The sequence below is a fragment of the Leptonotus elevatus genome, chromosome 5, assembly GCF_054856555.1.
Source record: "Leptonotus elevatus isolate MCC_2025b chromosome 5, RoL_Lele_1.0, whole genome shotgun sequence".
In the NCBI taxonomy this organism is placed as follows: Eukaryota; Metazoa; Chordata; class Actinopteri; order Syngnathiformes; family Syngnathidae; genus Leptonotus; species Leptonotus elevatus.
Window position 1 is genome coordinate 18,816,265 of NC_141243.1, and position 26,814 is coordinate 18,843,078.

Consider the following 26,814-nt stretch of genomic DNA (forward strand, 5'->3'; position numbering starts at 1 on the left):
ATTTTTGCAATAGCAAGCTGTTAAAGCTATGATTTATTGTGAGGTGGCGGGGGACGCAACAATTTAGATTCACCCACGACTTTGTCATCGTATCAATATATTGATCACGTATTTTTTTAGTTTTGCGAAATTTCCTCTGTGATTAGACGCGAAATGTGTTAGCAAACACAAAATTGTACCCACCATCGTTGTTAATCAATGTATTTTTACTTAAACGTATGTACACAAACAGAACAGCAACAATTATACAGTTTATGCTCGTTCTCGACTTCCTGTAAAACAGGACTACAACCGGGTTAAGATGTAGGTCACTGCGGCCGCCATGTTGCTCAATGAAATTAGCTTCAAACATTGAATATCCGTTAGCAATATAGTAACGTTCATGTTCGCCGTATAACAGTTGTTACTACATTAGTGTTGTTACAAAAATGACGTAGGTAACATTAAACGACGAAAGAAGACCCGTACCATGTAAGTAATACTGTACATATGGATTAATATATTATTCGTAACTGTTGGCCTTCTAGCAATAACAAGCTAACACTCTTAGCCTTTGCTAGCACGCGTATCGTAGCGAGGGTTATTGTTTGGGATGAAATAGCACGAATAGCCTTGCAGCAGCAATGGCTATATATTATATACATGGTATATGTACTATTGTTAAATCCTTAAGACCTGAGTTGGCAAACATACGGGTCTATTAACTGAGGACTGTTGCATGTACGGCACACCGGGTTGCTACAGCTAGCGTTACGCCCCTGAGCGGTATCGTTATTTTGACAGGAGAGCTACCGAAACAGACTAACAGCGAAATTCTTTGTATCCTGAAGTCATTATTGTGTCCAGCCAGTTAACACCGATAACAAAAAAAATAATGTATTGTGGGCTATTGCAATTTTGGAAAGAAAAAACGTTACCTACATCACCTTGTAAGTTTATTGCTGTTAATAAAAATGACGCGACCCATAAATGTTACTCTTTCGTAAAGCTGCATTTCACATTACTATATTACACGTTACATCTACTTTCAATGAGACCCAATGAACAATGGGTACTACTACTGGGTATAATACGTTGGATTCATGCTGTAGATGAAGCAAAGCGCAGTTCTGGTTACAACAAAGCTTATTTTCTTTTTCTTTTTTAAGCATTTCTAATATTGAGCAAATAATTAAAAAAACATTTTTTAATTGAATTGATTCAACATGATCTGATATTTAAACTACGAGAATTACAAGAATATTTAAAAGCCTCACAATGTACATTTAGGAGTAAATTTTGTCTTGTTTTCCCTTTTCCACAGATTATTGAGATAGCTAGTGTAAGGGTGTCACGCAATGCACCATGGAAGTGGGTCGCAGAACATTCAACGACAACTCCAGAGATCCAAGTCTGTTAGTGGCTCAGAAGTTGAGGATCAGCAGCAGCAAGCAACCATGGCAGCTTCACAGCAACAAACTACAGTTACTCACCCTCAGTCTCCCGTGACTACGTTTTCTTCTGCTGCCAGCCCATCAGCTCCCCAATCTCCCAATTATCAGATAATCATGAGTCGCAGCCCAGTCACTGGTCAAAACATGAACATCACTTTACAAAATGTGGGACAAATGGTGACCGGCAACCAGCAGATCACCCTAACCCAGCTTCCTCTGCAAAACCCAGCATCCCCCGGCTTCCAGCATACAACACCACAATGGAGGTTTGAGCATGCTCCATCTTCCTACATCCAGGTCACATCTCCTCTACCCCAACCCATGCAGCCGCAAAGTCCCACCCAGCATAGCCCAGTCTCACTGCAAGGCGTCACAAGGCCTGGAGCCCCCGCAGCTGCTCTTGGTGTGCGTGGACAGAGTCCGACACGGTTTGTTGAGGCGGGTATGTTAGTGCGGCAAATCAGTTTAGGCAGTCCACCGGGAAGTGGTCATTTTGTCTACCAGGATGGAACAGGGCTGGCCCAGATTGCACCCGGGACACCTGGTCAAATTCAATTGTCTTCTCCAGGAGCCCCCGGCTCTGTTAGGGAACGCCGTCTTTCTCAGCCTCACTCACAGACTGGAGGCACCATTCACCATCTTGGACCTCAAAGTCCCGTGGCTACCAGTACTGCTCTTTCTACATTGGGCAGCCCTGGACACATAACCACTTCTAACCTACCTCCACAAATCAGCAGCATCATACAAGGACAGCTTGCACGCCCTTTGATATTTGATAAGACTACACATGGTCTCGTTGCAGCAGTTGGATCCACATCCACAGCATCTTTTAGTATACCTTCCACCATCCCACCTTCCAGCCCCTCCCTTACCAGCCCATCTCAATCAAATACCAACAATCCTCTTGCAGCCACCAACACTGCAGTAGGCACTGTTAAAAAACTGGTTCCCAAGAGGTTGGAGGAGATTGCTCCTTCTACGCCAGAGATTGCCCAGCTACGCAAGCAGTGCTTAGATCACCATGCCAAGAAGATGGACAATTTAAAAGAGGTGTTCAAAGAATACTTAATAGAACTTTTTTTCCTTCAGCATCTTCAAGGAAATATGATGGACTACTTGGCTTTCAAAAAGAAGCCTTGTGTTCCCTTGTATACTTACTTAAGACAGAATGACTTGGACTTGGAAGAGGATGAGGAAGAGGAGGAACAGTCTAAGGTTATCAACGATGAGGTATTGCATTAGCTAGTATTTAATTAATTTCAACTAAACACTAACCTTTAACCTCTTTCAGTAGTGCTTCTTTAAAACTTTTGCTTCTCTCAGGTAAAAGTTGCGACAGGAAAAGATGGTCAAGCAGTGACACCTGTTGCCATAGCAACACAGCTTCCTCCCAATGTATCTGCAGCTTTCTCTACCCAGCAGCAATTTCAGGTAAAATGCAATCTTTGCGTGAAACACTATCTGCAGTGGATTATCTATAGTTAACGAGGACATCTCCCTTGAATTTTTTGCATGACAGGGACTCCAAGGGCCAGCTGGCACGCTTGCTAACCCTGCAGACATGGATGCCTTCAAGAGGCAACAGGCTATGGTGCAAGCAGGTAGGGCGAGGATCGAAAACTTGTGTCTGTTGCTTTTTTCCCTCCCCCGTTTGCTTTGTGTTTTGTTCTTTTTCTTTTCTCCCTTTAATTGCTTCTGCTTTTAGATATTTGGCATCCTCTACTAGCGCTCTGTTGAAGTATTTTCTTCGAGGAAGGAGAGGTGGCCTGTGAGGTCTTCCGAAGGTCATTGCCCTGTGCAGAGTACTTTTTTTCCGTTATGAGGGTATTGTGTGTTTTAAATCCCAGATCAGGCTAAAAGATCCCGGATTGATGTTGGTCGCCATGGGATCATTTTCCAGCATCCTGGTGTAGCCCATTTAGGATCGCCTGGCGTGCCACTCCAACAGCTTATGCCAACTGCGCAAGGTAGGGGTGCTACAACGAGGCCCTCCTCTCTTCTTATGCTGCTGGATGCTTCCCTTTCTTCACATGAAGAAGATTTAAGTATCTGAGCCAAAACATTTCACCTTTGACAAATAAAACTCCAAGCAGCAGCAATCAACTGATCTTCAGATGCTGGGTTTCTCAGCAGTTCTTCCTCAGGAAATTCAGGCTTAGTTCTGCCAACACCGATTCTCTGTCAGGATGAAATGGGAAGAAGATTTTCCAACTGTGAAGAATAGTTGTGACGCACTGGGAAGATGCCTTGTCTTATCATTTTCCTTTTGTCGTGTTTTTGGCCATCCTTTATCATTTCTTTATTTCTTTTGATTAGTTATCTTTTCAACTGACCATCATGTAATGATGGCTTTTATTTTAATTATATATTTTTTGTGAAACTACAGTTGGATCAAAGAAAGTAAGAACTCGGTGGGAATGAACACACTTTCTTGTGGGTTTTCCCATTAAATGACTCCATTTGTTGTCTTTTGGTTCCCCATTGCCATTTCTTGTGCAAGTCGTTCACTCTACGGTTGTCCATGCATTATCAACAAGGTTTCTGAGTCATCATCCTGATACTTTAAGTGTTTTCATGTATCCCATGGTCACATTAAGTTGATTTCCTTTCATGTTATCTCATGGCATTTTGTTCTGACTTGGCTTCTTTCCCTCAGTCTAAGTAGGAGGGGAATCAAATGGAGGAGTTGTGTTCACCGCACAGGTTTTTGCGATTGAGATGGTGTGGGTGTGTGAGGGCCAGGTGTTGGTGGTGTGACGTGCAGGGAGGTAAGGCAGGCGCTGCTTTAGATTGCACAGCTCCGCTCAGGCCTGTTGTCTGCAAGACCCCATGTTTGTCCTTTCGCTCGACTCTGTGCTTTGCTGCTCTATGAGGCATTCAGATGCCTTCAATTTTGCTAGAATGACATCGCTTTCATGCATGCGAAACATGCTGTTTTTGTGTGTCTGCTTTATATTTTATTTACCTTTTTACTTTCGCTGTCTTTTTGTTGGTGTTTTCCCCATTTTCCTTTCCTTTTCAACATTTTTACTCTCTCAAAACCGCTCAATGCATCTATAGTTTTTGACATTTTAACCACATTGAACGTGAAATGCAATGTTTTGATTTTGCATTAACCTATGTAATGTTTTGTTTGAGAGACATGTAGATGACCACATTAATTTCATTTATTCTGTAATCATTTTGCCGTATTAGTTTATGCTATTATCATCAGGAAGTAGTATACTTCTGTTCAATCAAGTTCATCTACTTCATTTGGCACTGTTCTCGGGAGCTCCAATTAAACATTCAAGTATTATTAAATTTACCAATTAGCTTCTGTTATTCAGGGAAAGCTACCAAAAACCTGTATTCAATTAAAAGCCTTTATATTCTAACAAGACCACAAGACATTTACAGGGCACTAAGTAAATACAAGTATATCTGATGATTTTTACATCACCCCCTTGTTTGTCCTATAATTATTTTTTTGTGCCTAGGCGGGATGCCGCCTACACCTCAAGCGGTCCAGATTGCAGGACAGAAGCAGAACCAACAACAGTACGACCCATCCAAAGGACCTCCAGTGCAGAATGCAGCAAGCCTACATACGCCACCCCCTCAGCTGCCAGGCAGGTTGCCACAAGGAGCCCTCCCAATGACTGGCCTGCCAGTGGCAGTGACTCTGTCCCAGCAGGCTCATATTGTGGAGAGTACAGTCCAACCTGGTGGTCAGCTCCATGCACAGGTGAAAGTACAGGCAGGTGGCACAGTCATGGCATCAGTAAATCCCCACACACAACTCCAAGCCCAGCTCCAACAGCAGATGCAATCAGGTCTTCATATCCAGTTGCCTCCCCAGCAGCAACAAAACCAGGCAATGCTGCAGTCAGGCCAAGCGGTCAGTCTGCCTGAAGACATATGTGTGCATTTACATGTGCTTAGATATTGTCGTACAATCTTAAGATTTGTTTCCTTTCTCGTAGACGGTGACTCTTGGTCGTCCTGGTGCAGAGTCAACTCAACCCGTTCAAAGGATTATGACCAACTCAGTATCACTCACCTCCATGTCGTCTACTCCTATCCCTACTTCTAACTGTGTTCCAACCACTCAACCAACAAGTCCTCTGCGTCCTCTTGCTGCCAATACAAACCCAAGCACCCAGTCCAAACTGACAGGAACCAATGGTGTCTCTGGAATCAAAATGAGTGGCTTTGATCAAAGTGCGACCATGCAGTCATCATCACAGGAGAGTTCTTCTCAAGATAAACAAGTTGAGCAAGCTAAACTGGTAAGTTTCAGAATACCTCATCTGTAAACACATTTTTTAATTTCTTGGTTACCTACAAGTGATTTAGTCCTATAATTTGCAAAGATTATTTTAGATTACCGGTAGATTATTTAACCTTTATTAGTCCCACAAGAATTTGCATCTTTTCAGCGGCAACAGGGGTGACAGGAGTAGTGGTTACAAAAAAGAAAAAAGAAATGGCAAGCAAGGAGAAGACAGAAATGTAGGTTACCTATTGTGTGTTCAAGGACATCAAAACAACATGCATGAACCTGCACAGAAATGGCAGTGCTGCCAGCCACGACTCTGTAAATGGCAGCAGGTTTACATGCTGGAATACAGCACTAACGACCAGTGTTTCCGCTCCCAAAAAAATTCAGCAGCATGGGTAGGCGTTCTGGGGAACCATCGCGGTGTAAACAAATACCGTCTGTTTAACTTGTAAAATCTCAAGCTAATAACTTAAAGTTGACCTCTTCTCCGGTTGGTCATTCGCTGCTTTATTGTTTATTTGTAATTTGGTCATTTGCTCATCTGGCTCTACCCTGCCAGGTGTCAGCTGTCCATCTCATCGGTGCTTGACGCCCTTGATGACCGTAACCCCAAACAAGGGGGCATTTACTCGATGTGTGAAACGCTAGCGTTATGCAAATGAGCATGCACAAGTATATTTCCAAACTGAACAAGATAGTTATATGCATGCGTTTGTGCTCAACAATTAAAATAAATGAATAAATAAGGAGGGGGGGGGGGGGGATTTGGCGCTGAGTGGTGGCCCAAAAATAGAGGAAATACTGACTACTGCGTGTTTTTATATATTTCTCATTAAGAAACACATGAAAATGCTTTGTTGTTTATGTTTTGGGAGGCTGGAATTGATTAATGGCATTTCTATATATTTTAATGGGAAAATATTTGATATACAAGTACTGAGTTACAGGGGTGGTTAAAAAACAATTTGTATCTGAAAGCACCTCTATATAGTCTTTTTTTATGTGCATCTTAATTAGATCATTGATTTCAAGTCTGACTTGACCATCTAACAGCTAATTCTTCAAGTTGGTTAATCAAAAAATTGCAAATTTGAGTTTTTTATTTTATTTTATTTTTATTTTTTTAAATGCATCATATCTTTAGGAGAACCAAGTTCATCAACGCATCTCTGAGCTTAGAAAGGATGGACAGTGGTCAGCCAGTAGGCTTCCCAAAGTTGTGGAGGCCTCTCGTCCAAAGTCCCACTGGGACTACCTCCTGGAGGAGATGCAGTGGATGGCAGCCGACTTTGTTCAGGAGAGGAGATGGAAAGAGGCTGCGGCAAAGAAGGTACAATGAATGGAAAGAGTGAAATGTTTAAACGTCTAGCCTCCAAAATTTGATGCGTTAAGTCAGAATGTCTTCTGACTTTGTTTCAGCTGGCACGCACATGTGCACGTTACCATCAAGAGCAGAGGAAAAGTGAAGAGAGGTCAAAGAAAGAAAGGGAACTTCATCTTCGCCATATTGCCAGCACAATTGCCAGAGAGGTGGAGTTCTTTTGGTCTAACATTGAGCAGGTATGCTTCCTTAATTTGTTATAATCTGTATATGACAATTGCAACCAATTTACAATAAGATCCAATTAAAAATAATGAAATGTATTACTTTTTATCAGGTTGTGGAAATTAAACTTCACTTTGAAATTAATGAAAAGAGGATTAGAGCGGTTGGCTTACAGAAGACATCAGTCAAAGGTATGACTTGTTTAGATTTTGTTTTTCTGAAACAAAAAAAAAGCAGAATAAACATACAAATTAAAATTGATTATTGTACCAGGTCATTCTGTTGGAGAGAGAGGTGAAAAAGAGGTATGTTGTCTGCTTTGAACACAAATATTACAAATATATACAGTATGAAATCACATTTTACATCTTGTCTTTATTTTCTCCTTTAGGAACTTCACATTGTGCATAGAAAAAGAAAATCAAATTCACCATTGAGTTTTGAAGCTGGTAGGTTTGAAACAATCAAGTTTTCTTTTTTAATATATGTATGTTTTTTTTAATTAGATAGTGCTGTGATTAGTAAAATTCCTCATGTAAAACTAGTGAGTGCCTGTTTTTTTTGTGTGTTTTAGATGAAGATAGCACAATAGAGGAACAAGAGGTTATGGAGAGAGAAGCCGATTACAAAGCAGAGTTGGTTGAGCTTGCCAAAGATGGTATTACTCTTTTTGCCTCTGTCTAGAATCACCCAACGCCACTTAAGAGCACATTAACGCACAGCAGTTCTTGAGTGTGTGAACGTGCACGTTTATGTGTGACTTTTAGCATAATTACACTTACTTAAAACCAGTACATTTATTTGCTTTCTATTTTATTATTATTATTATGTATTTTTTATGGTAGAGTACTATTTTTCTTTTTAAATAAATCGTGTTTTTTGGGGTGCTAGAAACACATCATTGGCATTTTCATTCACTTCAATAGAGTTGATTTGAGGGAATAGCATGGTCACGAAATAAGTTAAACTTGTAAGTCAATGCGCCACTTTCCATATTTCTTCATCTTATGCTTTTTTTGTCATTTGCTCTTAGCTGAGTTGCCGCTGGATGCTTTAAGGAAGCAATATGCCGGTGCCTACGCTGATGGCTTTGAATGGCCGCAGCAGAGTCCTCAAAGTAATCAGGATGATGAAGAGACTGAAGGTGATAGAGTGATATACTGTATTTCTTTTGTTAGTTTTTTTTCTCAGTGTGATATACACATGCAGATGAAAAAACACAAAGATCCCTGAAATAACTAAAAACTGACGTGACTGAAATTTGCCCAAATCTATAATGACAAGCCAGGCACAAAACTTATGGGAGAGTGCCTTTTGGACAAATGAGACATATTTATATCAATGCATGTTTCTTATTATTTGTGGGGGTTGAGGATAATTCTGTTCTATTTTCAGTTTAAAGTATTTCATTGACTTGTGTGTTATTTCCCTCACAGAGGGTACCAACTACTTTGTGCAAATGTATTTGTCTTTCCGTCCTAAATTAGATTGCTCTGTGATTTTCAGCAATAATATATCCTGCGAGCAGTCCATCTGAGGCAGTGCTCATAGACTCTCTGCTTAATGTGGACCAGTTTCGTAGTCCCGACAAGACCTCTTCTTGCAATTCTGATGGGAAACCTGCCAGAGACATATCTGAAGTGGCTGCTGCAACAGAGCTCCTTCTACCGAAGGGTACCTTCAAGACCACTTCCTCGGTAAGACCCTTAAAATACATGAAGAAATCATTTTAGATCTGGTAGTTGTTCTAATCGTTTTATTTTACTAGACTCACAGTGCTGCACCATTTCTGCTACATGGCTCGCTGCGAGAATATCAGCAAATTGGTGTTGACTGGCTGGTAAACCTATACAAGAAGCACCTCAATGGTATCCTCGCTGATGAGACAGGCCTTGGAAAAACTGTCCAAACAGTTGCTTACATGGCTCACTTAGCTGGACAAGAGGGTACGTTTCTATTGGTGTTATTTGCAGGGTTGCAGGAAATACTGTCGGTATGGTGTAATCAATGTATTTTTTTCCAACAGGTGTTTGGGGACCCCACCTCATTGTGGTTAGGACATGTAAATTGCTCAACTGGGAAGTGGAGTTCAAGCGCTGGTGTCCTGGCCTTAAAATCCTCTTGTATTTGGGAACGGAAAGGGAGCGTAAATTCCAGAGAACGGTAGGTGTTTTGGGGGTAATGAATACTTTATAATAACTTTATAAACTAACTCGGTATCATCTGGTCTGATCTGATCTCCAGAGGTGGCGGGAAGCAAACAGCTTCCATGTATGTATAACATCGTACAAACTTATGATGAAGGACCGCAGCCATTTTCTGAGGCAAAAATGGAGGCACCTGGTTCTGGATGAGGTGCAGCTCATTAGAAGCATGACTGAAAAACACTGGGAAACCATATTTGCTCTTCGAAGGTGAACTTAAGTGATCGACATTTTGCCGATAATGCCATTTTGAGGTTTTGACATTCTTTCACAGTCACTTGAATTTATTAACCGATTTAGTAAGGCACAGCTTTGTCTGTTTTTTCCCCTCATTTATTATTTTTTTTTCATGATTTTTACAGTGAGCAGCGACTCCTTCTCATCAATACCCCACTACAGAATACTCTAAAGGAGCTTTGGACTATGATCCACTTCCTCATGCCAGGAATCACCAGGCCCTACTCTGACTTCCCTGTTAAGGCAGGCACTGACCAGAATCAGGACTACTGTCACAAGCTAGTCATTCGCCTGCACAGGGTAGGTATACTAATACTAACAATAACAATAACTACACACTGAAACTTACCTGTGCATAATATAAAATCCACTTCGTCTCACCACTAGATGATTCAGCCCTTCATTTTGAGGCGTTCCAAAAGGGAAGTGGAAAAGCAGTTGCCTAAAAAGTATGAGCACATCCTGAAGTGCCGCCTTTCCAGCAGACAAAAGAGCCTGTATGAGGATATCCTTACTCAATCTGGGTGAGATTTAATGCCACCTATAATTCACAAATTTTTTCATGTGTTTTTTAAGAAAAAATTCAGTGCTGTAATTGCAGAAGACATTGAATATAGGAAACTTTCAGTTGTGAAAATAGTTGATTTTTATTCCCTACAGTGTGCACCACTTGTTAATTGGAATATAGATTTTAGGCAGCTGGAAATTAGGAACTTATGTTCGTAAATGCACATGTCCAATGTTGTGTTGGTTATGTTTTTAGATCCCAGGAAGCCCTAAAGACTGGTCATTTTGTCAGCGTGCTTCAGGTCTTGATGCAATTACAGCGTGTGTGTAACCACCCTGATTTGGTTGTACCTCGAGAGACAAGCAGCTCCTACTTCTGCGCTCCTCTGCTCTATAACAGCCCATCACTCGTACTGGAAGCAATGCAGAATGACTCAAGCAAAGTATGCACTTTTATTTGTACTCTTATTCTCATAAAACACTTTCTCCAGGCTTTTCTAGTTCGTACGGCAGGCTAAAGATCCATTTATGTCATGGATTTATTCATCTGTATCTCAGCTCAGCTATCATCTTTTGAAATACTGCTCATATCGTTTTCCACTCCTGTTTATGTTCATCACCAAAACTGATGCACTATTATAGTATTAACAGTGTAGTTTTTTATTGTTCTTTTGTTTTGTTTTTCAGTGCAGAACTCTAAGAATTGCTTAAATCATTATATTACATACAATATGACACTATTTGACACGCAAACTTATTTACTTCTACCCTTTTCCCCGACTTTATCGTTTTAGGATGCAAGCCTATCCCGGTTTGATTTGATCAGTAATGAAAATCGGCTGACTCGCTATCAGACTGAAGAAGTAATACCCAAACTAAAGGTCACACAGAAACTTATAGAGGAGATCTACAGTGGTCCTGAACCACCGCCACATCCCAAGCCATGCCCAATAAAACCAATGAGGTTTGAAAGGGCATTTCTTTTTTCTTTTAATCTAATGTATTACAAGATTTGTCACATAATGATGGTGTGATGTCTTTCCCAATTAGATTGTTCCAGCCTGTGCAGTATGGGACAAAGCCAGAAGGGCGTCTAGTTGCAATTACAAGTTCTGTAGGACAAAATCCTCAAACAAGCTCTTCTGCTACGAACAACTCTGTTTCAACGTCAAACTCAGCCCAGTCGAGGGGAAAGTCCCCCGTCACCACTGCAGCTACTACAGCAACTCAAGGTAAAAAAAAAAAAATCACGGTCTATCAGTTTTAGCTAAATCTATAGTGTATCCCACATCCACAACCTTTCCTGTAGTCTAACAATTCACATTGCTTTTTGTCCTCTTGTACAATCGTTTTACCCATGGTTTATTAATAATATTTTGAATCTTCTTTCTTTCTTTCTTTCTTTCTCATTATTATGTGTCACATTCGGTTAGGTTTTCTGCTGCTGTGTCCATCACATATTTTTTTGTATAAAGAACAGATTCCACTTTTATTTGCAGTATGGTCATACTTTGGATAAATGATGTGGCGGCCGTGGCTCAGGGTGTAGAGATGGTCATTTAGTAACCAGAAGGACGGCTCTTCGATCCCCACTCTGCCCAAGTCATGTGTCGTCGTGTCCTTGGGCAAGGCACTTCACACACATCGCCTCCAGTGCTACTCACACTGGTGTATGGAAGGTGCGAATGTTTTTGGTGGTGGTTGAAGGGGCCGTAGGCGCACACTGGCAGCCTTGCTTCCGTCAGCCTGCCCCAGGGCAGCTGTGGCTACTTAAGTAGCTTACCGCCACCGCAGTGTGGATGTGTGAGTGCATGAATAATTGTATCCATTCCATTGTAAAGCGTCTTTGAGTGTCTAATTAGATAGAAAACAGCAGTAAAAATCCGATGCATTATTATTATTAAAACTTAGTCATTTCATTTTTGACAAAATACTGTGACTATTTTTCCATTGAAGGCGAAGTACAGCAGCTATGCTTTAATTTTGATTTCTTCCCCTTTCAAAAACGCTTCCCTGATCAAAAACTGGACTAATGCTGCCCAGCTTTAAAAAAAAAAATGTTCTTGTGCAACTGCTCTCTTTTCACTAATCAACCCACCTTTGGTTCATATATTTTTTATTTTTATATTATTCCTTCTCATTAAAGGAGGCGATGCAGTAAAAATTGCCCAGCTGGCCAACATAGCTGGCAGTCAGAATCGTATCTCCCAGCAAGAGACTCCCGTCACTTTGCAATTTCAGGGCAACAAGTTTACGTTGTCCCCTAGTCAACTCCGCCAACTCACCACTGGACAGCCGTTGCAGCTCCAAGGTACATTTGTTAATATAGTATATACCCAGGTATCACCATTCACATTGTAATTTGTGGTGGCCTATTGTTGTTTTTATTTCAAAGGTTCTATGCTAAAAAGCATTTATGTATTGTATTAACAGTGTAACACTCAAGCAAAATCATCACAAACTGATGTTACTTCTCAGCCATTGTCCTGAACCGATCATTTTACTTGCACCTGCTTCAGCCTTAACTGTTTCTTCTCCATAATACCAAACACAGTCTTTTATTTATTAAATGTTAAAATCAGCACCCATTGTAATTGTTCATACATCATGATTTTAGGAAACATTCTACAAATTGTGTCAGCTCCTGGGCAGCAAATCATCAGGCCCCAGGGTTCTATGGTTATGCAAACAATGGCACAAGCTGTCCCTAACTCCAATGCCTCAGCTTCACCCAGTGCACCTCACCCAGCTCTGCCAACAGTCCAACAAGGTGACTTATCCATTACCATTCCATATCATACATCTTGTCTGGTAAAGCCGATTTTCCACAACGCTTAGCAATAGCATGCAATTTGCAAGGACGTATCCTTCAGCTCATACAATATATTTGGACTAGGTGTGACGACAAATGCCACAGCAACCTCTAACAAGCTCACTACTGCTTCCTCACAGGTATGTACATTAATTTAGTGACAGCTACAGAATCTTCAATTTATGACAAAAGTTTTGTAATGAGTCTAAACATTTTGTGGCCTTGTTTACAAATCACTTTAGGAGTCTTCAGAAGAAAAAAGCCGTCAGGCAAAGCAACGGTTGAGCCTTCTCTTTGAAGCAAACGAGCGGCGCTGCAGCCGCAGAGTTTTATATGGGTCAGACCTGTTGCAGACATGCACTGTGAGCTCAGAGCCTGGTCACTCTGCTCTGACGGCTGGAGGCTGGATGTGGGTGGGTCGGGAGAGTTGCGTCAGGGCCCAGAACACCTGTGTGGCAACCACCACTGCACTGCAGTCTACCCTGCTCTCTGTTGAGAACCAAATGGAGGCTACCAATAGCATTGCCAAAAGGTGATTTGTGTTTTATCCCACTGTTAAAACTCTGGATTGTGTACTACAAAGTTAGAAAGCTTTTTTGAAATAAAAATTCATCCATGTCATGTAGTCCTACCTCTAAAAACAGTTACATGTGATCACAATGGAAATTGTATCCATTATCTGAACCACTTATCTATATAGTTTATAATTTACAGTCATGCTTTTACGGTACCTGTCATATTGATTTTAGTCTGAGAAACTCTCCCCTTGTCATCTTGTAGGCTGATTTGTGTGGTGCCTCCAGCTGTTGCACCGCTTCCTCAGTTGTATGCAGCCAATCCTCCCATCCCTTACACCATTAAACAGAAGTTACTCCACAGACAGTTGAAGGAAATTTTTGCTCCCCATACTTGCGACATGCACCACTTGGTGGCAAGGCATCTCTTATACTTGCCAGATCTTCAGCTAATGCAGATGGATTCAGGTGAGTTGGGTTTTCTTCCTGCCTGTTACGTATACAAACTGATGAGGTTCAGTTCTATCAGATGCTGTGCATTTTTTCCCAAGTGATGATCATGGAGGAAGATGATAAGCAAACATAAAATAATATTAACTGTTGTTTTGTTTTTCATCAAAAGGTAAGCTAGAAGCGCTGGCCATTCTGCTGCAGAAGCTTAAGTCAGACAATCGTCGTGTCCTCATCTTCACTCAAATGGTGAAGATGCTTGATATCCTGGAGGCATTCCTTGATTATAGGCAGCTCACTTATGTGCGTGTGGATGAAAGCTACACTCCAGATGAACGTCAGGTAAAAAAGATTAAGTTTGCTGTGATGGCCGATACATCTCTTGTAACATATTTTGTCATCTCTGAGAGATTACTGTTCCTTTAGAAATTGAGACCTCACGACGCAGTACAATGGTGTAAAAGCAAATCACAAGCGTCCATAGACTATAGTGGTTTGTTCAAGGTTGTTGCCTCCCCGTCTAACACCAGGACCTCCCTGTGACAGTGCAGAGTTCTGGCTCAAGGGGATATATTATTGTGCACTATTCCCTCCCTGTTGGATTATGTTCCTTACAGGGCCCGAAATTGTTGCACACATTAAAACAGATAAAAATCTCTGCCATTACTGCTGCTGCTGTCTGTGTGTGTAGAAATATATTTTTTCCACTCACATGCTGGTCTCCTTGCAGGAGACTATAAGGACCTTCAACAGGAACAGGCAGATTTTCTGCAGCATCCTGACAAACCACTGCTGCTCGACAGTTGGAACTTTGTTAGATGCAGATGCCATCATTTTCTATGACACAGACCTTAATCCTAGTATGGATGCTCGCACCCAGGAATGGTGTGACAAAATTGGGCGCACTAAGGATATACACATTTACAGGTGATATTTTTAGTTCAAACTCACCAATTCCTGTTTTACACATTTGTATATGTTTCAGTAGCTGTTGGGAGTTTACCAAGGTTTCCCCATGTTTCTATTGTCCAGGTTGGAGAGTGGGAACTCAATTGAGGAGAAACTATTGAAGAATGGAACCAAGGACCTAATCAGAGAAGTGGCTGCACAAGGCACTGATTATACTCTGGCTTTTCTCACACAAGTAAGATCAGTTCATCCTTATTTTGTTCTTGAGCCTCAGGACTTGTCATCAGTTTTGTATAAAATCCATACTCATTAGAATACTTGTGGTAAATGACGCTTTTCTGGTCTAATTCTAGCGGACAATCCAGGATTTGTTTGAGGTGGAGGCAGGCTCAGGGGAAAAGGTAGAGGAGTTTGTTGTCCTTCATCAGGAGCCATCTGCCTCTGAGACCATCTCTCCAAAAGTAGCTCGACCCTACATCCAAGCTCTCCATAGCATTAACTTGGAGGATTCACCAGAAGCAGACGGTGTGAAAATAGAGGATGTAGAGATGACAAGCAAGCAGTCTAAACTGGCTGATGAGTCAGAGAGCCAGACTAAAGAAGAGCCCGCTGAAATTGAGGAGTTGAATGCAGTTATGGAACAGGTACCTTCATTGATTGTATTGCATTTTTGATATTGTGATATTGTGCCTCTATTGTGAGTTTTTTTTTCTGTATTATTTCACACAGCTCACACCAATTGAAAGATACGCTCTGAACTATCTGGAGTACCTTCATATCAGTGACGATGAAATTGCACTGAAGGTAATAACACTTGCAAGTACTGCAAAATCATATGGCCCTTACAGTCACATGGTGTGCAAATAATGGTCTAATTGTTGTAACTGTGCTGACAATTCAAATTGTAAAAAAAAATGGACCAGACTTCAAATGCCTGTAAACGCCTTAATCAGACCGTGTTTGACTCTTTGGCTACGTTCACACTGCAGGTCTTAATGCTCAATTCGGATTTTTTTGGTCAACTCAAATCCAAGTTTATTTTTTTATTTTTTGTATTCATTCACATTACATAATTGTGACCAGCCTGTCTACTGTATGAACCATATGCGTCTGCAAAGTGATCCGCATGCGCAGAAGAAGAGACAACATTACTCACTTTATGCTTCATATTTCAAGTGGGATTAAATTAAAGTTAAATATAAAGTCACAACTGTTACTCAAAACAGCTTTGCAGATTCACGTATATCTCCCAAGTACTCCCCTTGCCCGCGCGGAGCGCATATTGGGCTTTTGGTGACGTATAGGTCGGATATATGCGACCTGGACGTTCAGACTGTGGTCGCATTGCAAACATTCGGATACGTATACGATCGAAGATCACATATGAAAAGTGAGATACATGTCGCATTTGGGAAAAAAACACACAATTTGAGTCACATTTTTCCTCCAGTGTGAACGTAGCAAAAGTGGGATTAACACTTGCCGACTGTTTGATTGGAAACCAAATTCCTATCATATGTACTGGAGCCAATTTTTAGTGCATGCACCATTCATTCGCGCCACCGCCTTTATATTCACAAGAAAAGAAAAATAAGCCAAATTTGCACTCCAACATTTTAAATTACATAAGGGAAGAAAAAATTTGTACAAGTGTAAAGGCCTTTATGAATCCTGTATTTAATAACGTGCTGCCAACAAACCTGTGGTGTCAACAAACTAGTTGCTCTGAAGTGCAAAACACAACAACAAAAATAACTGAACAGAATAGATAATTAAAAATCACAAAAACAAATATCTAAACAAAAATCCCGAATATTGACAATAGTCCCGCTCCACCCATTCACTCCCCTCCTCCCGCCAGTGCCTACCATTTCTAGTTTGCACTTCAGGGTTGCCTAAAAAACACAAAGAAATTAAACTCCCGGAAGAAGCCAGTACTAGTGGGGAGATGAGACTCATCAGTGACAGGACGAAAGCACTGCTTATAACCCACTCTGCCCACTTTAAAGTGGGCTGACGGCTTATAATCCATTTCCTGGTATTAAGTGATCGAGACTAACCTGGTTAGTTTCTTCTCGAGCCGTTTCGTGCCCTATTATTGGGACAAATTCCCTCCTTAGGTCAGTTTGTCGTCCTTGGTAAGGAAGGGGCAAAACTAAACAGCCTGATTCTCTTTGATTGTACTAGGCCTTAGCAAATAACAATTGACAACCTCCCTGTTGTAAAATCCCCACAGCTAAAAGCGCATCATTGCCACCTGGGGTTGCGGAGGTGGACATAGTTGGGACAAAGATCAAATTATGCCATGTACTTGTAAATATATGGAGTGAGTCATTCATGATATTTTGCCCAGGAGCGATTGGAGTGTTCTAAGAGAGGCTGGGAGCTGCAGCAGCTGCAGAAACTGAAAGAGGAGGAGCAGGACCAGCAGCTGATGGAGGGAGCTGAAGAGCTTTTCACCTACACAAGAGAGGATGCTTACAACATGGTGGGTGCTCATTGAATCGTACTTGTCACAACCTGTTATCTGCTATGTTCAACAATATTGTCAAATATTTGTTTTTATTAGGAGTATGTCTTCAATGCCGAGGATGGGCATACAGAAATCATGCCGGTAAGAGATGATGACATAATTTATGTAGGAGGTTTTATATTGTTACGGATATCTCTTTTTAAGATGGTATAATCTTCACCCTGGTTTTCTCTTTGTCAATTGTACACTGATTTGTTTTCTTGTAATTGTAACATAGGTTTGGACTCCTCCCACTCCACCACAAGATGACAATGATATTTACATAGACTCCGTAATGTGTCTGATGTATGACACCACCCCCATACCTGAGGCCAAGCTACCTCCTATCTACGTCCGCAAGGAGCACAAGAGACTGAAACTGGACCCCTCAGGTACTGGTCGGGTCGCTGTAATCAGGCTACTCTGCATCTTTGTTCATTAGAAAGCAACAAAAAAAGCTTACCACACCACGTTATTTGAGATTAATCAGAGGCCCTTTAAAGGGTGGCAGTTGTGTGGACTTGGATTTAACAGGAGTTAGTGCATTGATAGTGGGAAAAGTTTTTAAATTAATCTTAGTCTAATTTCTCTCATTTTTTAATGTTTCCCAAATACCTAGACTTTGAGCTGGGGTGTGTAGACTTTTTATATCCACTGTAGAAAGAAGAAACTTCCCCAGATCAACATTTTGCCCAAGCACCTCCTGCACCATTTTTGATGCCTTCTTTCACCAATAATGTTCCCCTTTTAAACATTTTTTCAGCAGCAGCAAGGAAGAAGAAGAAGGGCCACGGGGAAACAGTAATTCCACCACGCTCGCTTTTCGAAAAGGCCAGCATGTTGAAAGTTCGCAGAGAAGGGAAAGACCAGAAAAAGAACTTTTCTCTCAAGCAGCAGGCCCCCTTCGCCAAGCCTCTACCCTCACTGGTTAAACCGGCCACGGAGGCTGGCCAGGACAACCCAGAGTGGCTCATCAGTGAAGACTGGGCTCTGCTTCAGGTACTGACTTCACGATCTTCTTTCTTGAGGATATGTATGACTTGATGACGTCTTTGGTGAAAAACACTGAAATGTCATGCTTATTCAGACGCTAAGACTGATTGTTTGTTACAGGCTGTGAAACAACTGCTGGAGCTGCCTCTTAATCTGACGATTGTGTCTCCTGCTCACACCCCCAACTGGGATCTGGTGAGTGATGTGGTGAACTCCTGCAGCCGCATCTACCGCTCTCCCAAGCAATGCCGTAACCGCTACGAGAATGTCATCATTCCCAGGGAAGAGGGCAAGGTAGTCCAGCTTCTCAGTCCTGGTCTGCCAAACTAGGTTTTGAAACTGCATTTGATCTTTTTCTAACGAATATGTTACCATTTTCAGTTGCTGTATGAGGCAAACCCTAAGAAGAAAACAAAGAGCATCTACAAGGTGCTTTATCCTTGTTTTTCTTTCAAAAATATATCTGTAATGTTTGTACTTCTTGAATCATTGGGTTCACAAAACTTGTTTTTGTGTCGTGCATGTCTTTTCACACTTAGTCTAAGAATAGCCGTCCTCTAAGGACCTGTCAGATCTACACACAAGATGACAACGCCACTCAAATTCAACTCTACAACAGCCGCTTTGAGCTTATAAAAATTATAGCGAGCAAGAGGAGCCCACCCATCAAACCTCTGTGAGTACAGCATCGAGACAAATGGAACTTAAGCTATGTGTGATTAAATATTGGAGGGAAATATTTGATTTCAGATGAGATATTGTTCGACTGTATTGAAATCCACTTTTCTTACAGGCTAGGCATGAATCCATTCCAGAAGAATCCCAAACACGCCTCTGTTTTGGCAGAAAGGTACCCATTCTGTTGTCTTGTAACGCATGACTCCGTCTCCAACAATGCAGAGCAAAATCTGAGATCCGTTTGTTTTATACAGTGGGATAAGCTACGACAAGCCCCTCCCCCCCATTCAGGTGGCATCGCAACGTGCCGAGAGGATCGCCAAAGAGAAAAAGGTAATTGTCAGGATTGCTGATGGAAAATGTAAGAATTTTCAGTGATTGAAGATTGGGAAAATTGTAGGACCGCAACAACAAATCGATAAAAATCAATTATTGAATGTATTGGTAACAAATTTCATTACTGATTTGTTGGGTCGTGCATTTATTACATCAATTACCTCCTGCGTCGCCTGATTATTACACCACTCACCTGTGGGGTTGCTGTGTAGTACAAAGCAGCAGACACGATGGGACAGAGCGCCTGCTCTCATGACATAGTTTATGACTGGATCTTGATTAAACAATCCCAATGAAGTCCTGACGCTTTCAATGCGCGTAGTGTCTACGGAACCACGTACAGCTGAAGAGGTATGGCTGCAATAATGTGTTAATTATAGTGCTGTCAAAGTTAAAGCATTAACTAAGTAATTAATCACAAAAAAATATCGCATTAATCATATATTAACGCAGATTAATCGCACTATTAATTTTAAATGCAGATGATCCGCTAGCTGTCAGCGAATGGTTACGTTAAAGGTAGCACAGGTTGTGTTTGAGCAATAAACATAACTACATGCATTAAAGTAAAGCATTTAATAAATGTTTTTTTCCCCATTTTAAATTATGCAAGTAATTAACTTAATAGAAAAAGAGGGATGAGCGTGTGCAGTGGTTCAAAAATTGTTGAAGACGTTTTCATAACATTAATTAAATGTCGAAAGAATGAACACAACAGGTGCATAAAAGCCTTTTTAATTCAGCGATTAATCATGATTAATCAAAAATCTAAGATGTGATTAGTCTGATTAAAAAATGTAATCGTTTGACAGCTCTAGTTAATTATCAATCAATAATACATATGCTTATGCGAGCCATACAAAATTGCTGATTGATAATAATATACGGTATTTTTAAGTGCTGCAAATGATAATATTCAAAGTTATTTTGGTAATATAGCATGTAACTAAGTTAGAGGTACTTCATTTTCAAATGACCTGTGCCATCCAGTGGACATAAAGGGGAAACGCAGTGTAACGCAGCATTCATTGTTTATTGTCAGTACATATATAAATCAAATAAGTAAGTTTTTTGTAGGTGAAGTATGATGTCGACATTTTATACAGATTTATACAGGATCTTGTTTGGTAAATGGAAAGTTACCTGAACTCGACAAGAATCATGAAAAGATAAGAGGCAAGCTTTGAAACCAACTGTTTTTTTCTTAGTGTGTTGTTTTTATATAAGATTTAAATGGAACAGACCAAGAGGGAGAATGTGATTATTTTGTCACTACACAGGGACAGTGGTGAAGTTATGGGAAAGCCTGAAAATTTTAACATGGGAGTTGAGACTTAGGATACAGACAGTAATATGACGATGACAAAAACAATTCCCTTGGAGCTATTTTATACCATACATTTTTATGTGTTTGTGTTGTCCTTGGGCTATTGTAATTTGAGCTCAACTTTTAAAATCATAATTTTTTACTTTGAGAGCTCTGGTATGTTCATGCACCTTTCTGCCATGTCAATTTGAAATCATATCCGTATCCATATCGTTGTTGTTTTTTAATTAAGGTATGGATTTTTAAAAAATCCATTTCATTGATTAATCAATTAGTAAAATAATTGTTGAAGCCCTGGAGTATTTTTTTGTCACTGAATTCATGGTTTGCTTTTTATATGATTTAATGGTTTTTGTTATCTGTCAATTATTTTGACAGCCTCAGACAACAAACTAATAGTAGTTGTGCCTGAATTAATTGATTCCAGTAATTTCTGGACTATAAGCCACTACTTTTTTCACTTGCATTCGACTCTGCGTCTAATACAAAGGTGCGGCTTATCCATCAGATCACAAAGGTGGCGCACTATAAAGGAAGCGCAAGAGCGTCAGGCAGAGCAAAACAAACCAAGTGAGCCCAAATACAGTAGGAGAGACAGAACAAGAGCGAGACCATTTGCACCCTCATTATGGAAAAGAAAGTAGCCGTTACCCGCTGTGGTAACATTAAAACACCTGCGGCTTACAATCGGGTGCGGCTTATAAGGGTAACAAACTCGAGTATTCCTCGAATTTAGCTGGCGCGGCTTATAGTCAGGTGCGCCTTATAGTCCAGAAATTACTGTAATTTAGGCCCTTGTTGTTTGAAGGCATAGCTCTTATACAACTTAATTTCATGCAGTAAATAAAGAAATGTCTGCATAATCAGTCTTATATAAGACATCATGTTACCAATGTAATATTAGGGTACAATAAGGTAGTCTTAACACTGCATATGTGTGCTTGTAGGCCATGGCGGAGCAACAGAAGGCGCAGCAGCTGGCACAACAGCAGCAGGCTGGAGCTCCAGCCCAGACTGCATCTAACCAGACCCAGACCCCTGCTGCTGGTCAGGCTCAGGTGCCACAGGCTGCCACACTGGCTGGAGCTGCTGCAGTTCCTAATGCAGCTGTTTTGGTGAGACTCAATTCACAAGTCCTCCTTGGTTCTAAAACATGCAGCTGTTTGTACATACCTGTCCTTCATCTCTTTTTTAGGCCGGAGCTATCAAAAACGCCACAGCCGGCACAACCATACAGGCTGGTGTGTAGATACTTGGTTCACCTCGAGAACTTTTTTTTGTGTGTGCCATAGTGGATTTAATTGTCTTGGTCTGTTCTTGCAGCCGCTGTTGGGGGAAATGTGATTGTCAACACAGTTGCAGGAGTGCCTCCAAGTCCTTTCCAAGCCAACAAACGCCTGGCATCTCCAGTCATACCAGGCACCCTGTCTGTGAGTCATGATGAGGACACAAATGTCACACTGTAGAAAAACGTGTCCTAATATGAGCTGTGTTTGTTGTTCTACCAGCCCGCTGGTCCTGCCGCTGGAGCACAGGTGGTCCACGCGCAACAGAGAGCAGTTACCGCTGCTGCTGCCCCTGCTGAAGTGGTTGCCATAGCTACAGGGCAGGGTGTTCGAGCAGTTACCCCGGCAACCGCATCCACTGTAGTGTCAACCACTCTGAGTCCAGTCCAAGCTCAGACGCGCCCACTTGTCACTCAAGTAACACAAGGTAATGAAGTGAATTTAATATCACATTTTTAAAATGTTTTTTCCCTTTCAGTAGGGCTGGGAAATTAATAAATTTAAATAGTTTATTGCTTAGAGTGTGTTTTTTTTCTTTCTTTCACAGTTTAAAGCTTGTCCTTGCTGACTTCTAACATTGCAGCAATGGGCGCTATTTTACAAAAACACAGTGTTGCCAACATAGCAACTTGACGTGGCTATTTATACATTGCAAAAGCAAGTATATATCTACATATTGGACATTTTTGACCCAGGGTTTGTGCTTCCAAGCTACAAATATTTTGTGGATGTTACCTTGCCACGATGACTTGTGATAATAACATGAAAGAGCTTGCGGGGGTGCGGTCCTAGTCTTCGACAACAGACGTATGGACCTGCCTTGCCGTTTCTTGTAGTTTGATGACAAATTTTATGATGTTTAAATGGATTTTGCTCAAATTGCGGCCTTAAATGGCATTAAAAAGCATTAAATATGATGTCCAGAGTTATTACAATACAATTGTCGTTCATTCTTTATTTTACAATACAAAGTTGTGCCAAGGTGTCAAAATAACACAAATTAGGAATAATAAATGTGATAAAAGTACAGTATATGTATTTGTAGAGACTGGTCACTATTTTTAATTAATAATGAACAAAATGGTCTGCAGTCCAAGAACAATTTACGGTTCCTGTTACCAACATCCAACATGAAACACTAATGTCACCTAGAGGCTGGAAATTAGCTAAACACAAATCTATGATTTATTGTTTTACGCTCCTTTTAACTTTAACTGTTAACTGTAACTTTTTAAGTTGGTAAAAAAAAAAATATTGCCAATAAACTAAAAGATACAACCACGTTTGTATTTGGTAACCCTATTTGTTCATTTTTATGTTAACAACAGTATGAAAAACTTTTAAAATATTTTATTGTACATTTAGAACAGATATAATGTGTGATTAACTCATTTGCTCCCAAAAACGTATAAATAAGTTATATTTTAAATGTTTTAAGTGTCCCAAAGACGTATTTATACGTTTGTTATGCTAGACAAGAATCATGAACTGCAGAGAACGGGTGAAGACGTGGTAGTAATTACAAAAACGGCCACCTGGGTGGCAGCAGAGCAAAATAGATCAACCAGGGCCATGTTGAAAAAATGCTAATTTACCCACAATTCCAAACAGATTTGTGAATAATGATGAAACTTAGCTATATTCTAATGCTAATTGCTGCAAAACGGAAACAGATAATATACTTAAAGACTCTAATCTTTCTTTTGGTAGGTTCCATGTTTTTATAACAATAAAATACAATATTCTGTGGTCCTTGCAAAACCAGTCAAAATCCAGTTAAACAGCCAGGAGTAAAGGAGGTTGCTTCAGGGAAAATGGCTGGGAGTGAATGAGTTAACGATTAATCGTGAATTAACTATGAAACTCGTACGATTAATTCCAATATAAAATGTAATCGACTGACAGCCCAAACAGTATATGCATTATGTATGTATGCATGTCTATATGTGCGCATGTGCATTAAATTGGTTTTAAGTTGCTTGATTAATTTTTTTATGTCATTAAAATTAAAATATATATATATATTTGATGATACCTGCAGAAACTCTGGTTTACAATACAGTACATGTTTCAATTTATTTTGATTATCTGGGGGGAAAATGCATTATTGTATTATTTGTATTTGCCCATCCCTGCTTTCCAGTATTCCATACTCTTTGACTGATCTGAATGTGCTGTACTCTACCAAGCTGCAGGTTTGCAGCTTGCACAAGGAAAGGGCCTCACCCAGGCCCACCTGCAGATGCTTCGACAGCAACAGCTTCAGCAGGCTGCTTCCCCTCAGATCAAAGCCATAAACAAACCTCAGGTAAACCGTAAAAAAAAAAATTCTCACAGAAAATAAAACGGAGCTGTTCTTGTTTAGATTGTGGTGAAATGTATGAATATGAATGTATGCTTTGTTTCTATTATTAAAGATGCACAAACATAAGTTGCAACTGCAGCAGCAGCAGCAACAGGTTGCTGCAGCAGTGGCGGCAGCTGCAGCTCAGGGCCAGCAAACTGCGGGAGCCCAGCAAGCCCAAGTGCAACCGACACAGGCGGCTCAAGCCAATCCTCAGCTAGCAGCGGTGGCGGCGCCAAGACCCGGATCCGTTTTGACCGGCACCACAGTAACCAACCTGCAGGTGGCCAGACTGGTAAATGTTTCTTATTCTATGGTTGTATACCGTTTGTATCGTTATCACATATACTAGTCTAAATAACACACTTGCACATTCTGACATGACATCTTACATGTTGTTGCAGACCCGAGTACCCACCCAGGGTCAGATTCAGGCCCAGACGGGCCAAACGGCCCAGATGACCCTCACCAAGCCTCCAGTTGTCTCCGTACCAGCCGTGGTGTCGTCTGCTGGTGTCACCACACTGCCGGTCACTGTAGCTGGCATCAGCGTGGCTATTGGCCAGGCCCAGAAAACGGGTATGTTGCCAAAATGCTTTCCAAGCCTCAGGACACTCTCGCCAATCGTGCTTGCATTCAATCCCCCCCAGCAGCTTCTAAATCCATCTTTCTCTCCTTGGCCAGGTGGTCCTGTGCTGACGCCGTCCTTCCCGCAGATGCAGGTGCAGCAGCTGCTTCAACTGAAGAAGCAGCAGGCGGCCGTCCAGGCGGCCCAGCAGAAGGCGGGACAGACACAAGGACAGGCCACAGTGCAGCAGAAGGTAAACAAGGTGTGCATCAACTAAGCAACGTTGAATTTGCCTGAAGAGCAAACCTTGATTAATGATTTTAATTTCTTCCATGACCAAGCTTGTCACTCAGTTTTCTGTAATAGAAATGAATGGAAAAGCCATGAATCCGTCCCTTTTGGATTTTTTTATGTCACAATTTGGCAATTTCCTTGGCACGCAGCAGGTTACGGTGCAAGCTGCCCAGCCCAGCCAGCAGCAACAGAAGGTGACGTACACTACCACCGCTCAACTTCAACCCGGGATCAAGCCCCAGTTCTTTACCACATCCATTGCCCAGACCCAGAAACCTACAGGTCCTCAACAAATCCAGGTACTTCAGTAACATGTGTTAACAACTTGCGGTTTTCATGTTTGACGGTTGTTTTCATTTTTGAGCAGGTGTCAAAGCTGCCACAAATAGTGCAGCAGCAGCAGCCCACTGTGGCTAACATTCAGCAAATTGTGTCTTCTCCGCAGCAGGTAGGATCTTCATTCAAGTGAGTGAAAAAAAAATGCTTTTGTAGTAACTTTAATGCAAAATTAAAATGAATCTGATTAGTCGAATAATCGATAGATTCATCCATCGATTCTAAACATATTTGATGGTGACAGGACTAGCGAGTGGTTGTTTGCTCTTGTTGCCAGCACCATGTAAGCGTGTGTCTCCCCTCGTCCATCTCAGATCCAAACGCAACCTCAAACGGTGACTCTGACCACGTCGGCGCCCGCCCAGGTGCAGATGATTCCGGCGGGCACCACCACAGCTCAAGTTGTTCATCAGAAGCTGATCCAGCAGCAGGTGGTCACAGCGGCCGCCTCGCCGCAGATCCAGACCCCCCACAGCCCCGCCCAGCAAGAGTCCTCTGCGGCGCAGCCCGTTCAGTCGCAGCAGCCCACCAAAGGTCAAGCTCGCCAGGGTGGCATAAGGGCCAAACCACCCGCCAAGCCCAGCGGGGGGAGCAGTTAGGGGGAGAGTGAATTCAGTCCAAGTGTTTTCACGCAGTGCACATGGATTGCACTCAAATGTTGTTTTGCAGCCCACCACCAATAACAATCCTGTCAGTCAGCATATGTGTTCCAATGTTTAAATATCGTTTTGTCAGGAAGTCCACCCTGGTGGGATTCGAATTTCTTTGTTCATTTGTTGAAATTTTGAATGTTTAATTAAAAAAAAGAAAAGAAGAAGAATACCCCTACTCATAATAACTCATCATCTGGCCTTCAGCCTGACGAAAAGAACCTACCAGACAGCTGAGGCATATTCATTTGGAGCTGTCCAATATGTGTATTCTTAAATAGTTCCTTGCATGTCAAATTCCTTTGTTGTGTTTAGATACTGAGTAGTGCACGGTCCATCAGTCAATAGTTTGTTTTTTTATTCCAACAAATACACTGTAAACATGTACGTTAGTATTTTGGGTTTCCTCATGAATCCCATCTTTTTTTTTTTTAATCAATGTCAAAGAAAATGTAAATATCCATGGGGAAAAAAACATTTGTACTTGTAAAGTAGTTGTGTTTTCATTGTTTTTTTCAGCCTACTTGTAATAAAGTTCATTGTTTTTATACACAAACATCTTTTTTTTTTATTATTCGTTTTCCATTAAATCCATTATAAGTGCCAGGTAGTC

The 26,814-nt window shown here is 41.2% G+C and overlaps 1 protein-coding gene and 1 non-coding gene across 8 annotated transcripts; both read left to right on the top strand.

Annotated features, from left to right (window-relative positions):
• The first annotated feature begins 308 nt into the window (after positions 1-308).
• ep400 (E1A binding protein p400) lies at positions 309-26,804 on the top strand. Of its 7 annotated transcripts, none has more exons than XM_086075846.1 (53): positions 309-471; positions 1,304-2,663; positions 2,757-2,864; positions 2,953-3,034; positions 3,281-3,400; positions 4,913-5,313; positions 5,399-5,704; positions 6,842-7,027; positions 7,117-7,257; positions 7,356-7,434; positions 7,517-7,548; positions 7,635-7,692; positions 7,818-7,901; positions 8,277-8,387; positions 8,750-8,940; positions 9,012-9,189; positions 9,270-9,406; positions 9,488-9,657; positions 9,810-9,984; positions 10,072-10,208; positions 10,448-10,634; positions 10,986-11,155; positions 11,242-11,423; positions 12,338-12,502; positions 12,809-12,961; positions 13,088-13,143; positions 13,246-13,535; positions 13,784-13,986; positions 14,141-14,310; positions 14,699-14,895; positions 15,001-15,112; positions 15,231-15,521; positions 15,607-15,681; positions 17,231-17,365; positions 17,447-17,491; positions 17,628-17,781; positions 18,153-18,388; positions 18,503-18,676; positions 18,764-18,811; positions 18,922-19,058; positions 19,176-19,232; positions 19,315-19,393; positions 21,671-21,838; positions 21,919-21,964; positions 22,047-22,153; positions 22,232-22,436; positions 24,199-24,317; positions 24,427-24,648; positions 24,758-24,932; positions 25,038-25,183; positions 25,365-25,514; positions 25,583-25,663; positions 25,866-26,804. In XM_086075846.1, exons 2-53 carry the CDS (start codon positions 1,338-1,340, stop codon positions 26,148-26,150), a joined length of 9,042 nt encoding a protein of 3,013 aa, XP_085931972.1. In that variant the 5' UTR covers positions 309-471; positions 1,304-1,337; the 3' UTR covers positions 26,151-26,804. The 7 variants fall into 7 exon arrangements, with proteins under 7 accessions (XP_085931972.1, XP_085931973.1, XP_085931976.1 ...); XM_086075847.1 differs by having other exon boundaries at positions 25,368-25,514; XM_086075850.1 differs by having other exon boundaries at positions 25,038-25,174.
• On the top strand, positions 14,480-14,608 carry LOC147174022 (small nucleolar RNA SNORA49). Its single transcript, XR_015095258.1, has one exon. It is a non-coding gene; the product is annotated as a small nucleolar RNA SNORA49 (small nucleolar RNA).
• Positions 26,805-26,814: the final 10 nt, after the last annotated feature.

What these genes read in the sequence shown, in the direction of transcription:
- ep400 (XM_086075846.1), top strand. Translation starts at nt 1,338, where the DNA reads ATGCACCATGGAAGTGGGTCGCAGAACATTCAACGACAACTCCAGAGA. An exon ending in GCTTATGCCAACTGCGCAAG is followed by an intron (nt 3,401 to 4,912) that starts GTAGGGGTGCTA and finishes TTTTGTGCCTAG; the next exon opens with GCGGGATGCCGCCTACACCT. An exon ending in AGCCCACCCATCAAACCTCT is followed by an intron (nt 19,059 to 19,175) that starts GTGAGTACAGCA and finishes CTTTTCTTACAG; the next exon opens with GCTAGGCATGAATCCATTCC.